Genomic DNA, 15,863 nt, shown 5'->3' on the forward strand with positions numbered 1-15,863 from the left:
TCTAGAGTAAACATTTCCTTGTCCAATAAAGTCCCAGAAGATCGCAAGGTAGTGATTGTCGTCATGTATCATCTATGCGAAGGCAAATGTCACACAGGAAACAGGACCACATTGTTCAATTGCAAAGTCTCTTCGAGACCTAATCCATAGGGTCATGTGACCTTGCTCTTGTAACAATCTCAGCGTAGTCCATATGCAATGTGTCTCGCAAGTTTATCGCGACCAGTGCTTTTCTTGTATATAACGTAATGGTGTAAGCTGTTAAGAGCTTTGTCAGCGAAAAGCGTTTGTCGTCTTCCTCTATCCGGGCAAACATGTGCGTATACAGAAGCGCTTTTTCTCCTGCTTTACAAGTTCATCCACGACCGTGGGTGCGATTTTCAGATATCGCCATCATGCAAACGAGACAGCATATCGAGGTTAGAGAGAGGGAAATTAACCGGAGCTGGTTTTGGTTGGCTACCCTGTACAGGAGGAAAGGGTAAGGGGATATAAAGAGCAAGGACTGGAGCACAAGCAACGAAAATTGCACATTAAATACAATGTTAGGAGGCAGCGTTCTCATAGCGTATAGTTAAGTAGGCCTGTAGACATCAGAAACTCGAGCAGTGCAGATATAGGATTATGTAAGGAGTTCCATTAGGAGCACTGACCTGCAACTTTCTTTTTCTGTTTCGTTTGCGGGTGAATGTCCAGTTTGTTTGTAAAGCACTAAAACAGAATGACTTGCTCGAATACTCGCTATGACGTGGGCAGACACAGAGAAAGTGTGTGAAGGTCCGTCAAAAAATTTCAAGAACTGAATAGTCATGTTGTGTGTGTTGGTGAGAACCGGAATGTTGTAACAAGTAATCTACATCTCTACATCTACGGCATGATTCATACTCAAATCGAGTTCACGTTTATACAGATAGCTCTTCGACTCTAACCACCTCTACTGGTGCGGTAGTCATTCCGTCGATGTCAATCTGAAAGAAGTTCAAGATCAGCCACGTCACAACATCGACAGGATCCGAACTTTCCGCCCGCCTAAGCCCACTGCTACATGTGCAGCAACAACCACCAAATCACTGGGCTATATTCTGTGAATCAAAGGCTGCCCTGCAATCACTCTTATCATCTCTACGCCAGAACCCACATGAACAATTGGTAGCAAATATACGATTACGCTATCATCAAGTGGTGGACGGAGGCCACGAACGACATTGTATTTCAGTGGCTGTCCGAGCACTGTAAGATTGCTGGCAATGAAAGTGTCAACAAAGCTGCCCGCGAGGCACATGATGTATGTGAAAACACCTCGATACCATTGTTGAGAACGGATGCAGTGCGGCACCTCAGCGGTCTTGCCCATATTATTACTGTAAGAAAATGGAACACACCGGAGCTCACCAACCGGCGCCTATATGCCATGGACCTGCATATGACATTGCAACTTTACCTGGTTATAACCGACGGGAAGAAACGCTACTGTGCCGCTTGCGAGTAGGTGTTTCTTTCACAAACGCCTACTCATTCCTAATTGGAATGGCGGGCAGTCCCAATTGCAGCAGATGTGGTGTCGAAGAAATGACCAAACATATCCTGTGTGACTGCCCTACATACGAAGACGAGAAGATCCAGTGCCCTTCGTACAGCTTTCGAGCACTTAGACGACAGTCCTTTCACACAGGAGAAGATATTGGGCCCGTGGCCCCGTGGGTCTGCTATGTGCAAGGCCACAAAGGCGCTGGTGCGTTTCTTGAAATGCACCAGCTTGTATGACCGCCTGTGATTCACTCAGTGGTGCACGCTTGTCTGCATAACAGTGGAGACTGTGAGCTTCCTTCTTCCTCCTCTTTCTATCCCATTTCCCGCTTCCCCATTGCAAGGCAGTCTACCGGGCTCAGCATGGTTAACCTCCCTACCTTTCCCTTACGACTTATCTCTCTCTCTCTCTCTCTCTCTGCAAAAAAAATAAATAAATAATAATTACTGAAAGGGTGAGTGGCATGGCAGCTTGCGCACAAAGCCTTCCGGATATTTCTAATGGTCTTAGTATGAAAACGCTTACAAACTTGAGTGATCCTACGAAGACTCGAGTATCAGTTGAAGATTAGTTTCAGAGATTTTCGCTTGGCTTATGGAGTCACTCTCAGCCTTCGACACGTACTTGCCTGTACTAACAGTTTGCATAGAATATGGTAGTTTGTACTTGCTGCATTGGAGCAATGCTAAAATAACAGCAGACACTTCTCTAATTTTGCGCTTTAATAATAATTCCCCGTGATGCCTTTCTGTACCGAACCACAGTTTGCAGGTCGTGTGACCTTCCAGCCGCCAAAGTTTTCGAAACACTAAGTCTGAGGAGAGAGAGCGAGAGAGAGAAAGAGAAAAGAAAAGAAACAAAGAAAAAATAATACCTTTGCGGATGATGCAATTCCGAGCAGTTGCTGAAAGACGGAGAAGCTGTGCGAAGAAATTCCCCCACCCTTAGGAAATCCTAGAGATCTAGCTGGTTTGCTATATTGACCTAAATATACCCAAGAAGCTTCAAACTATTATCTGTATATCCGGAGGAAATCCTACGCAATACCTGAGTCTGTACAAACGCTTCACTATATATCTGAGCTTAATACTTGTACACTATCCACTGTATTCGTCACGTGTTCCCGCATGCTGCCCCGGCTGTGCTCTGTATACAGTGCGCTACAGTCACGCGTTGCTGCCGCTGCCCCCGCACGAAAAACCATTGCATTTCTTCGTACTCAATACAGCCACCCTCAAATAGAAGGCGGCAGCAACCCTGCACGACAACAACATTGTTAAGCTAAAGTCCAGGCTGTGAGGTGAGGAAATAAAACATTTCTTGACAATTTCCGTGCTCCACAAAAGAAAAAAGAAAAGAACGTTGTGGGCTTGTGTACGTAATCATTATAACGCTTCTTGCAACTCTCTCACCTTTCTGTCTATACTTATTTCCCTCTTTCTCGTAATTCTCACGGTTTAACTCGCGCGTATAGTATATATGCGTCCTAATATGCACCGTGCATTGTCACTATAATTATAAGACATCGTTACATAGTTATAAATTAGTAACTACTGTATGCCCGCCACATTGCGTTCGCTTCGTATGCTAAATTTAGTTAACATGTCAGCACCGAGACTAAGCACAGTGTACCTGCGGGCAAATTCGCTTCTTTATTCATTAAACGACAAATTGATCGATCGACGAAAGCTTAGAGTGGAAGATCACGAAATTCCTAATGATTTAGTTCGGCTGGGAGTCCACTCGCTGTCATTCAATCCACACGCAGAAAAGCCGTGGCGCCTTATTCAGGGCGTATAGCCCTCGCTGTACTCAATATGAGGTTATTTATTCACGCGTTTCATAAAGCCGCGATATGGATTTCTACAGTACAGGCTCAGTGCGTTACAGCCGCGGGACGTTGCTGCAAATGTCACCACTTGTTGCTTCAACCCTTGGCATACCTCGGCTGCCACTGTCTTCCCACGCTCGAGCCCCTTTTCTCTTGCTTCGGCGCCTGACTGCCTGCCTGTTCGCGTGCCCTAAAAGTGCATCGGCGTCACCGCCGGTATTACGCGTGTACAAGCTCGGTGGCGTCATGCATGCCATAACTCGGTGACATGGGGCATGCGTGGGTGCAGCGAGTTGGCGGCGGGCGGCAAGCTCGGGACCAATGGGCTGGCGCGGCGCCGACCCGGGGGCCGGCCCGGGTTCCGCCTCCGGGCCGACAAAAAGGGCCGCGCTCTCGAGTGCGCGCAGCAGCCTGCTTCGAAGGACCGCGGCGCGCCGACTTGCATCCCGCGTCGAGACGGCCTGCCGGACCCTCGGACAGTGCAGCCGGTGAGGTTTACTATTTCTCTGTCTAATCATCTGGTCCGTGTGTGTGTGTCCGTGCGTATCTGTATACGTGTGTGTGCGCGCTCTTCCGATTCACCCACCTCGTTGGCTTGCTGGCTGCAACATTCCGAAGCTGTCGACGACGAGGTCCCGGGTTCGACTCCCGGCGGCCGCGTCCACATACCTATGAGGGCAGAGCGCAAACACACCCGTCGTCTTCGATTTAGGCGCACATTAAAGAGCTCCAGGCACAAAAATTATTAAGGGTCTTCTCCTACGGCGTCACTGAAAGCGCAAGGGCTGGTTACTTTTAAAAGTTAAATTTCAATCAATTTACGATGCGTCTGCATTGGTGGCTAAGTGAGGTGTTATGCTATGAACACGAGGTCGCGGGTTCGATTGAAAGTCGCGTCGTCGTCGTATTTGGACGGGGACCAAATGCAACAAACGTCCGCGTACTTTGATTTCAGTGCACGTTGAGTAACCTCTGGGAAATCGAAATTTCTCAGCAGCTCACAAAGACGTCTCATACAGACTAAGTAATGCTTTGAAACGTTAGGCTTCATCAGTCATCGCTGTCGCCACCAGTAGTGACAATATAGGTTAGTTACCATCAGTCATACGAGCACTGAAAAGAAACAGTTACGGAAGTGTCATAACCACCGACCGCATGATTCTTCGTCAGCGTGACATTATTGTGGATGACTATATACAGCAGCATGTCAACTATAACGTGGCTGTATGTTTACACTACTTTATGAAACTTCGACGTTGTAATGTTGTTGCCTGTCGGGAGAGGTTGGCTTTTCGCATTGAAAGTATACTGCACTGAACTTAATTTGGACATTCTCCCGGTGTAAAATGATGCCAATGAGAATGCGGAAAGTTTCGCGTGACATGCGCTCGCCGGGCCTGTGAAAGTAAAATTCGGCTACGCTCGGAGACATGGAAGAAGATTTTACTTCAGTTTAAGCAGCTCCTCCACCACGCACTAGCCGTTGGATCTGTTACGTTTAGGAGTGGCATTTACACCATCACCGCTGCGTTGCAAAACAAACACCCGTGTACTTGGATTTAGGTGCACGTTAATTAACTCCAGATGGTCAAAATTTCCGAAGTTCCCCACTACGGCGTGCCTCATAATCAGCTGCATGGTTTCGGCACGTAAAACCCCATAATTTTTTTTTAGCCGGCTTCAGTCGCCCTTGCGCTGGCCATTCGCCATTTATGGGCGTGTCCAAACTGCGCCCACCACAGACATGCTTTGGCTTGCGAAAGCAAGGATGAGTAAAAAAAAAACTGCCCGGAGTTAAATTCTGAGGTTTTACGTGCCGAAACCACAATTTGATTATGAGGCACGCAGTAGTAGAGGACTACTGAAATTTCGACCACTTGGGAATCTTTGACGTGCCCCAAATGCATGAGACACGTTTCTTTCTTTTTTCATTTCGCCCTCATCTAAATGCGGCCGCCACGGCTGAGATTTGACCCCGCGATCTCGTGCTTAGCAGCGCAACACCATAGCCGCTAAGCTAACCCGGCGGGTTAGGACTGTCTGGAGCCTGATTCCGAAAAATGCCTCGCAGTGCGAGAGCTGTCAGGACTCTCACGGCTCCTGCTGCAACGGATGGGGGACGCGGGTTTGTTTTTCTTTTATCGTTATTGAATGTACCGTCGCACAAATATCTCACGTAGCATTTGGGCAAGGGAATGCGGTCAGCACTCCGCTTTTATACCCACCTTCACATGGCAGGACTCACTCACTCACTCACTCACTCACTTCTCTTTCTGAATCTCTTGCTGCAAAGAGGAGAGAGTTGCAATGAGAAATTTCATTGGCACGATATTGTGCTTTCAGCAGAAAATAATAAAAACGAAGACGAAGCCTTCACCGCTGTCATAGGGGCCCAAGATTTGATAGCTTTTCTATTTTATCTTCTAGTTTCGTTTAATCTAATGTACCTCGACTGAACGTGAACGAACAAGGCTTTTAGCGACTGTGAGTTCCACGTAGTCAAGCGCGATGTCTATGAGAGAACGCGCACCGTTTTTCTTGAATAACTATTCAAGCAGGCTGCGAAATGGAAATCACTCGAGGAATAAGATTACACATACCTAGCCGTACATCATGCACGCAACGGTGCTGCCCTTTCTCGCTAATATTTCTCGCGTAAACGTGCGCGAAGTATTAACGCGGTAGTTTATGCAAATTGTCAAGTGTGCGAAGCAATATATATCGTATAAAAATACAGTGTTCGAAAATAATGAAAGTACTATATAATTTAGAATTTATCGATTCTTTTACGTAAGTACTTCGGAATCTGGGATTTCATTTGGTTTAAACAGCGGGACATCGGGTCACACTTAAGATCGCACTCAATATGGCGCTTTTCAAGCGTATATTCACGAGATTAGCGGGGAAGCGCACATACGAACCTCTCTGCGGGAACTGCCTGCGCAAGCCCATCTATAGTTTCGTAACTGTGAAGCTCGCGGCACGCCGCTTGTAATAAAGCGAGAAAGCTATAGAAATAAATGTCCAGAATTTCTGTGTGCACGTTCAACAAAGTCGCATGAATTTCGCCGCCCCGAGATAGTTCTTAATTCTTCGACAGTTAGCAATTATGTAAAATTTCCCGCGCACTCGCAGTTCTCCGCTTGAGAGAGGCAGAGAGAAAAGAGAAGGAAATGCAGAGAGGTCATTATGACGCACGTGTCATTACGCTATAGGGGGAGCGGGGTGGTTAGGAGTATATGAAAAGTAAGAAAGATATAAGAAAAAGTGGAGAGTCTGTACTTACAAAAATTATCTTACGCAAGTTGTCTTCGTAAGTGGTCGTCGCCGAAGCGATTGTCAAGGGCATCGCATGTTTGTAGTGTTCCTGTACATAGATTGTCTCTCATTATAGCCATTACCATTTACGGAACACCCGAATACCGGACACGTTGATGTGAACAGCAGTGCTGGTGGCGCCACCTCCTGACGGCGAGTTCAGCCAACGCTCACGGGGGATCATATTACGATTGTCCACCACGTTCTACCTTTCTGCTGACGTAGCCGATCGCAGAAACAGAATTATTAACGTACAGTTTTCGTTTTTGTTTTTGCTTCCCCAAGAACCCTCGCTCCATACACGAATCCGAGTGCCGGCCAATGAAGAAACTCTCTTTAGTCTGAAAAGTTTGGTGAATGCCGAATGCCGTACGCCGTGTTGGCATTTCTCGGTTGCAAATGCGCAGTCGATGAAGTTGGAGCCCGTGTGCAAGTCCGTAGCCGCAACATCTCATACTGCGGGAAAAGTTGTGGGAAACCGAGAGAGAGACGCGATGCGCGTACAAATTCATGCTGTCAGTTGAACTAGCAATTCTCGTTGAGAGGAAGCTTTAGCCCGGGGGCTTCTATGCAAATACACGAAAAATGAGAAATCGTTTTCTTGGAAACCACGGCACCGAATTTGATGGGCTTTGTTCCATTCAAACGAAAACGATAAAATGTAGTGATTGCAGGAAGCTTATCTTTTAATTAGGGCGTCAAATGTTTTTCTAGAGATTGTTGAAAATCCAAAATTTTCAGAAAGCGAAACTATCATATCTACAACTCTGTAACTCAGCAATCAAAATTGATGTCACAGTTATGTAAATTGCACCTAATTGTACATCTGAAGCAGACAAAATATGTGTATTATACACTGATCTCAATTGCACCACTAACGCGTGCATGAACCTTTTGCAAAACTTTCGTAAACATTGCAATAAATTTAAGTAAGGTGAAAATGAATATAATAACTTTATCCGCTTTCAATGTTCTAACGGATGCAGTTGAGAACGGCAATATTTAGTTTAGGTGCAGAGTTAAGGATTTGTGAACTTCGTGCTCCTATTTGTTTCTTAAAATCTTGTCAATTTTCGGCCATTTCGGTAAAAACCTTAAGGCCTTAAGTCTGAATTCATCTTCCAACAGGCACTAAAATTTTCCTCTCTAAAATGCAACAAACTTAATTAATATCGGTCCAGCTGTTATTTCAGGGAAGCATTTCTGCATTTAACATGTACTTGAATAGGTGGCATCGTAGTCGCACCCGAGCTAGAGCTTCCTCTTGGCGTCACCTCTTCCGTGAAGCGGGCACGCTGCTTAGGGGGAGTCGAGAGGGGGCAGCAGACCTCCAATAATATTGTTGTGATAGCAACTATAGGGACATTCCAAGCGAATTTTTGGCCGTCGTCGTCAGCGTTGGCATGGCCGTGGGACTCCGCACGTATGCTGTATGTTTATCCATGCCGTACATGCGGGTTATGCTACACTATTCAATCGCCAAGGTTGCTCATACAAGGTCTTACGTTCATGACTAAATTATTACTAAGATTTTTGAAAGTGGCTGCCCACAACCAAATGTCATGAAACGAATTCGCAGCGCATGCCTTTTATCTTAAAATCGTCTCTGCCTATTAAATATTAGAAGTGCAAAGCAATACGAGTGACCAACCCTGACAGTGATGTAATTTTACTGGCGCGGCTCTTTACGGGCAGAATAGCAGCGCCTATGTGATGGCATTACGCAGGCGCCACCTACATGGCTTCTGAAGGGCAACTCCGGCGTTTCTTTAACCATATTAGGATACTGTCAGTTTCAAATGGCATTGACAGTGCTGTTACTAGAAGGGTGGTTCAATTTCATCAGAAATTCATCAGTAATTTTGTATAACCAATACATGAGATACCCAAACCGAAACACGTAGCTGCTTTGTGTGACGTCACAATGAGTCAGTGACGTCAGATCCTACGCTACCATAATGTAAACGCAGGACGCGTGCTGAACACACAGTACACGTGGCGCTAACGACAAAGAAGCGAAGCTGATGATGTCTCCTGACAACGCAGGGAGCTTTTACAGAGTTTCCGAACTAGACAGCGGCAATTTCAGCGACGATTTCAGCGACAGTGGCGGTGTATTCTCTGACTTCACAAACACAGGGTAGCCAGTAAAAAGTAATGAGTCGGGAACGCAACCAATCTTTAAAATTCATTTTCAGGAAAACTAAATGACTTGCAGCCATATTGTTTGGCACAGATAATCAGAGTGCAAAAGAGAACGTGTATTGAAATTTTTATGAATATCAGTGGACATAGAAAAATCGCCGGAGTTGCCCTTTATGGGTGTCAGAAATCTTGGCGCACCCGCGTATGTCGCCACCCCCGTTAGTCGGACCTGCGTATAGTTAGATCACCGTCCGAAAAGTTAAAGGCAGCGATAAAGCTTGCTAATGCAGTCAGTCCTTCGCCCTTCGCGCGGAACTACCATTTTTATTCTTTCTGCACCCCTAATCGACCCCACCCTTCCACCATGTAGTGCCGAGTGATCAAGTGCTCGTGCACCTCCAACGAAAATGAAGAACGCAGTCCCTGTAATCTAGCCATAACCAAATGCCGATCACAGGCTTTTAATATTACTTTATGCTTCTACATACCAAACGAAATCTAGAAACGCCTATAGGTCGCGTCGACATGTCTGTTTTCCGATACTATGACATCGAACTCTACAAAGCTTCTTTCTTTCTTTCTTTCTTTCTTTCTTTCTTTCTTTCTTTCTTTTTCAGCTAGGTCATTCCACGCAAACTGCCCCAAAACGTGGCGCTCGACCAATATCCATTTCTCTCAAAAGAATTCCATAAAATCATCACGTATATAAACCTTATTAGTGCAGTATTTCCCAAAATATTTTGAGCGGAAAAAAAGTTTCTGCGCACGTGAGGGCCATTTGAATTTCACGATACGGCGGAGAACCAGATGTGAAGCAAAAATTTGCCAGAAATCGGCCATATCGCTTATCCTTTCAAACATTGCACTCTTGCATTGTCTGAACATTGTCATTTCGTTATAAAACAGTTCCACAAAATACTCTTATGTTCTTCAACCCCTAACGCCGATGTAAAAATACACAAATTATAGCGTTTCTTGGAAATCTTTCCCAAAATGCGGTCACGAAAGAAAACCTGGAATTCAGACGGCTCAGACGACTCGATTTGCTGCACCAAATGTGCGCAGCTTTGTCATATCTTTGAGAGTAATATGTGATTCACGGTTTCATGACTTTGAACCACATATATTGGCGGCAGCAGTTTATGTTTATGTCGATTTATGCGTGGCAAACACAGTTAACTAAGTACATTCGACATTGACAACCCATCCCCAGTCTCAGTAGTGTGAAATTGAGGCGAGTTCCAGATGAAGTGGCAAGCGGCCGTTGGAAGTTGAGGTGAGGTCTTATGAAAGCGCCTCAACGTCACGCCATGAGTTTGAGGTTGACTAAGGCCATAAAACCTAATTTGAAGCAGTGTCAGTCAGGTCGAGCATCACGATGTTCTTTGGCCACATCTGCAGGACTGTCCAGTATGAGACTTCGTTGACTCTCAGCTCTCGAAATTTCCTGACGGTGAGAGCTCTTGTAGTCGTCTTGCAGAGCTCTTCCAGAAGATCTGGCAAAAAAAAATATCCGTGAGTTGACAGAACAAAAAATAAGTTTTTCAATGGGTTCCCACATGCAAGAAATTCTGCTGGCTGGAAACATTGAGCACGCGTGGAAATAAAACAAGAGGTTCGCTGAGCAATGCAAGGTGAATGTATCGGTGTAATTGCAATGACGTAGGCACCGGACAGAAATCTGAGGTCTTGCGGAATAAAATTAAACGATTAAACTATTAAATTAAATTAAGCTGTTAAACTGGTATTTTAAAGAAGGAGGTAAGGGGCCAATAAAGACTGAACAGCCAAAACTTTAGCCGATCCGGTTTAGCCAAATAATCACACCTTTCTTTCTGTGGACGCACTTGGCGTTTCGCAGACACCAGCCTTCCTCATCTTGGGCGTACCGTTCAAAGCATCAGATCACACGATGCAGAATAATGACTTACCCCATCGCCATTCTCTTCCTTGCCTTTTCACCCCCGCCTCTTCCAAGATCAATTTATCGCAGCCCTCGGAAGACAAAAACAAAAGAAGCAAGAACTGAATCAAGAAGCTTAAACAACAAGAACAACTCGCCGAAGGCAATAATCTGGACACGTAGGAATCCAAAGTGTCCGTGCCTTGTTCCCACAAGTGGGAAGGAAGTACAAAACGCATGCTAGTCCCTCACAATCAGTCACTCGTCTCAGGTTTACGTTATGAAAAGAAGGTCCAGAAGCATCCCCTTATTCTGGGCTTAGCACAGCTCGAACCGATATATAATGTCACGCAGCGCTGATTTTCTCAAGGAAGATCGATTAAATGTGCCGCCCTCAGATGCCGAAAGCAAGAAAAAAAGGGAAAGAAAACAATACCACAGTCATCTGGCGTCACTGTTAGCGGAACCGTCACGCCGTCTACTGGTTAGCTCTCCCTCTCTCTCTCCAATATCTATATTGGAGTTTGAAATTCGTGACGCCAAAGCGAGACGTGCACCTACGGGTATTTTCGCATTTGGATTACAGCCATACAGCACATGGTCTTACGGTGAACGTGCCTCTAGCTATTACATGCAGCCTATCAGTTACGGAACGTCGTAGCCGGGGAAAAAAAAACTGATTTGGTGTAGTAAAGTTATCTTTCGGACTGCCTGCGCTTTGTAAACAGGTCTCGGGAAACAAATCGTTTTCCATTGTAGGCTGGGGATATTGCTCAGATATAGACACAAGACGGCAAGCGGCGTGAAGCTGAGAAAATTTTCGTCCTAGAATTTGGTTTTCTCTAACCAGACTGTGCTTGAATATTTATGCGTTACCTTCGCCTAACAACGAAATGACAATTCATCAACCGACATTCAGCAAACGTGGGGACCTACACTTTCGCAACGGGGAAGTTCTTCGATCGTCTAACTTTCAGACCCATCGAACGGTAATGCAGAACTAGTACTTAACCTGCGCCTAAGCCGTAGAAAGCCTGTTACTGCGAAAACAGAAGCGTCAGTCGTCGAGTATACCTCACAGACTGCATAGAACTAAACAGTTGGGAAGTGGGAAGGAAGCAGTGCGGAGTTTGAGAACTGAACGGGCCATACCTTTGTCACCTACTTGAGTACGTGTATACCACGCGTATATCGTTGCTACGCCTCTGTGATGTAGAGACAAGGGCACAGAGTCACTGCTGCACCAGTCGTGAGCGTCGTTGAGGACACGCTATCGGCAGCTCGCACACGGTGTGTCATACGAATGGCATCGAGCAGCGCACGCTAACAGCAACTTTTTTGCCTAATGAGACAAGCTTTTGCTTTTTTTTCCTCTCTCTCTCTCTTTTTGTCATTCTTTAAAAGCTGCTGCTAAACACTGTATGAGGTGTATATCAAACTAATCTGGCTGCTGAAACTAATTTAGGGTCTGTGTGAACAAAAAATATATCAAAGGAAACATGAAAAGAAGTTAACCACGTTTATTTTAGACTCGATTAGTCTAGCTTCTTTCAGCCCTAATTCATTTGCCTTTGCAGCAACGAAGACTTCTACCTACGATCAATTCAGCCTCAAGCTGTCACCTGCTGTCACCTGCTGGCTGAATCACTTAACTCAGTACAGAGCGACTGTCATAGTCAAGGGCATATAGCCTGGAGTTGCTTTCCAAAGACGGGACGAGTTCCTTTGTTTTAGCAGCATAGTTTGGTGTACTGAGAAGACAAATTGGCTCCCCCTTTAGCTTCACTATTAACGCTGAAGTCAGGACGACGGTAAGCTATTTTTCACGAGAGCCATTGTCATCATATCCCTGCAAAAAAAAAAGATAATAAATGATTAAAAGCACCTCAATACGAACGGCGCAACGCAAGGTGGTGTGACAGCAGTGCCTGTTATCTTCTGCCATACGAGTAAGATATTTGCCTGCAGAATGTTTTGCGAAGGGTCCAGAAGTTGTGACGTGACCCCCAAAATGTACAACCGCGTCACCATACGCAGTCGCTGCAGATTTTGCAGAAACGTCTGTAATTGGCTCAAAAATAAGCCAACTGGTACAAAAGAGCGTTTCATTGTTGAAGGGAACACGTGAATGTGGAGCTCGGGCGAAATTTTTCCTATAGCCAGTATGAAATCGCGAGGCTTTGGAGCAGACGACTTGTCGTTAGTGGCGCTGGCAACCTTGTACACTGTTGCGTACTACATTTACATAGCTTCAGCCGACAGTTGCCGCCCAAGTGCCAGCACTGTGACAACCGCAGTTTAGAGAGTTCCCTTCTATACCTACGTTAGCCGAAGTACTTGCCGTAAGCGTCACGTGCATTTAATTACTATCAGGCTGATATGCCGCATAAATGATCGGGATCGTGCGTTCGTCCTTAATGTATTGCTTTTGATATATGTATTTACAGCTATAGTAGTTGGGGGTTCTTTCAGCAGTAGATTCGGCGTGATGTGACGCATAGACTGTTACTAGCATGTCGTCATGCCAGGAGAAATCGGATCGGAGGGCCGATGTTGCCAGCAGGCGGGTTCGAATCTGCAATTGTTCTTTCTGCCCGCAGTGTCTGGTTCAGTGGCCCAAGGTCCCATGACACTGCTCGTCCAAAGAGCTCACAGTTACGAAGAAACGCCAGCAGACTCAAGAGCCGGAAGCTTTCTTTCGAATGACAGCGTTTTTTGGAAAAACTGACTAGCACATGTGCACACAGTCAGTTGAAAATCCTCTTCTCCGCAGGGTATTACGCTCCGCATTATGATTCCAGCAAGCTCAAATAAACTGCATCGCCCAACTCCTTGCAACCCTCACATAAAGGAAAAAGTGGGCAACCCGTGTCAAAAGCTAAAGCTGACGTGTCCGTTGATCCCATTCTTATCTGAAAAAGCAGCATAACCTTGGTGCGACTAATACCCCTGTCACGTAGTCACCTCGAACTTGTTTGAACTAACCCTGACTTTATCTCGAGGGAGATGCGTGTGGTGTCGCGCTGTCTCACTTTCGTTGAAGAAGTTTAAAAGTTCTCGCAAAGAGAGTCCGTTCGCTGATCTCGCCTTGACGGCTGAACGGACCTTCCCCGTCCCCATAGTGCGTTTGAGTCATAAGTGAATAACCAAGTGCTGTCCGTGATAAATTTACTTTGACATAGGATAAAATTCTTTTTTAGTGTTTAATATAACACTTCAAGGTCAGTTTCAAAAATCTCATGCTCGCAATAGCTCGACTCTGCTCGCCTGCACAATGCACTCCGATGCCAGCGCCATTTTGGATTGGCTGCTTGGATCGTTGAGCGATTCATATTAGTTCCGTTTCTCTGTACATCGTTTTTAATAAGGCCACATTAAACTATTTTTCTTTTTGCGATTACCGCTGGCCTGCCCTCACTCTAAGTTCGCAGCAAGATCGAATTTGGTGGCGGCGTTCAGTATGACACTTAGAATTCTTGCTTGCCTGGATCGCCCAGAAACATTGAAAAACCACGATTTTGTACTCACCTCGTCACCGGAGAAGCGAGCTGCTGCGAAGAAATGGAGGATAGTTTCGCCGCCTGCAGCCCAGCTGCGAGCATGCGAGCGAATACGCGCGCTAACCCCCCCCCCCCCCCCCCCCCCCCGTATTCAGAAATACATGGTAACTTGAAGTCCGTGCTTGACTTGATCTAAATGACGCCTGTAGTGAAAGCAGCGAAGAAAACGCAGTGAGAGTTTTGGGCGCGTTCACGCCAGGCGTCATATAGGTCAAGTATATAAAGCATTGGCTTCAAGTTAAGATGAATTTCTGCATACGGCGGTTATAGCGTTTCAATAAATGATGTGGGTGAAGAAATGCAATCTTCTTTTTTTGTGTGAGATCAGAGTTGATGTAGAGCAGTTGCAAAACCTAGTCCGTTTAAAGTTTAGAGAACAAAAGTGCATATTTTACTGCACGCGCACTTCTCACAACCTTATTTTCTTAGTACTGGGTTATCTTTTTCTGTTAAAGCGACTGTTTCAGTTGTACTGCATTCCCAGAATTTTCCGTTTGTCGAGCTCGCACACGGTACGAAAAATTGTATGACGCATAAGCTTCGCCTTTAAGAGTGAACGCGATAGCATTCAAAGATCCCTGACTGCTTCTCACGCTTCCCGGCAACTGCAGCTTATGTAACCGTAATGCTTACTGGGAAACGCTGACGGCGAACGCTATGTACGAAGGCAAGCTTTCTGGTAGAAGCGCGGCCTCTTGCGTGGACCGATCCCGGAGGTAGTACACAGCTGCGCCATAATATTTTAATCATTTTCAGGTTCCTGTTATTGTATCGTACTTTTAATATTTCAGTCTGAGAAGAGAGAGAGAGGAAAGAGAGTAAAGGCAGGGAGGTCAACCAGACGAACATCCGGTTTGCTAAGCTACGCTGGGGGATGGGAAAGGGGGAACAGAAAGAGGAAAGCAGGATAGAGGGAACGCTGTGTGTGCACGCAGCAGAGCGCCTTGAAATCAGTCAACTGCAAGCAAGTGCCCCGCCGATAAATTAGGCTGCCGTCATTCTGCTGCCTGAAGCTAATCTTGGTGCTTCCCCATAGCAGGCGATACACGTTGAAGTCACCTGTGAAGACCAAGGAGTCGCTGGTCGTCAGCAGTACGTTGCAGTACGTGGCAGTATATCGTTAAAGTAAAACTCAACTTTTCTGAGCTCAATGCGAATAGAATGCTGCGTGTGAGCCATGATGCCTACTCAAGACTTGCAAGCACTTACATTGCACTTCGCGCTGACGGAGTGCGCAGGTTATTCAAGAGCATTCGAAAAGTATTAATCAGAGACCGGAGCATCATAACCACTTGTCGGTCTTCTTCGGGCAATTTGTCAGGAACCCGCGCTGGGTACTCTACAGCGGTGCTCAGCTGCATCACTTGACGTGGCCCCGGTTGCGGCTGTGACATCGGCTGTGGCATTGGCTGTGGCTTCGGTTATGACTTCCGCTGTGGCTTTGGCTGTGCCCTTAGTAGTGCGGACCAAATTGTATTAGTCTCCTCCATGACCTTGTCAGATTTATATTGAGATTCCGCCAAGCCTAGGGGGAAAAGGAGGAGGTGTTGTCGGATGGAGCGTACTCTTCACAGAGGC

General features: G+C 46.0%; 2 protein-coding genes across 3 annotated transcripts in view; both read left to right on the plus strand.

The window, feature by feature from the left end:
• Window positions 1-6,828, plus strand: part of LOC140216084 (uncharacterized) — a 34,932-nt gene extending 28,104 nt beyond the window's left edge. Inside the window, exons 2-3 of the mRNA XM_072286377.1 lie at window positions 3,649-3,847; window positions 6,754-6,828. Coding sequence (XP_072142478.1) covers window positions 3,649-3,847; window positions 6,754-6,828 — 274 coding nt within the window. The remainder of the gene's footprint in view (window positions 1-3,648; window positions 3,848-6,753) is intronic.
• The window catches only part of LOC126541708 (uncharacterized), a 66,287-nt gene that overhangs the window by 32,868 nt on the left and 17,556 nt on the right, over window positions 1-15,863 (plus strand). The window lies entirely within an intron of this gene.

This window comes from Dermacentor andersoni, chromosome 2 (assembly GCF_023375885.2).
Source record: "Dermacentor andersoni chromosome 2, qqDerAnde1_hic_scaffold, whole genome shotgun sequence".
Classification (NCBI taxonomy): Eukaryota; Metazoa; Arthropoda; class Arachnida; order Ixodida; family Ixodidae; genus Dermacentor; species Dermacentor andersoni.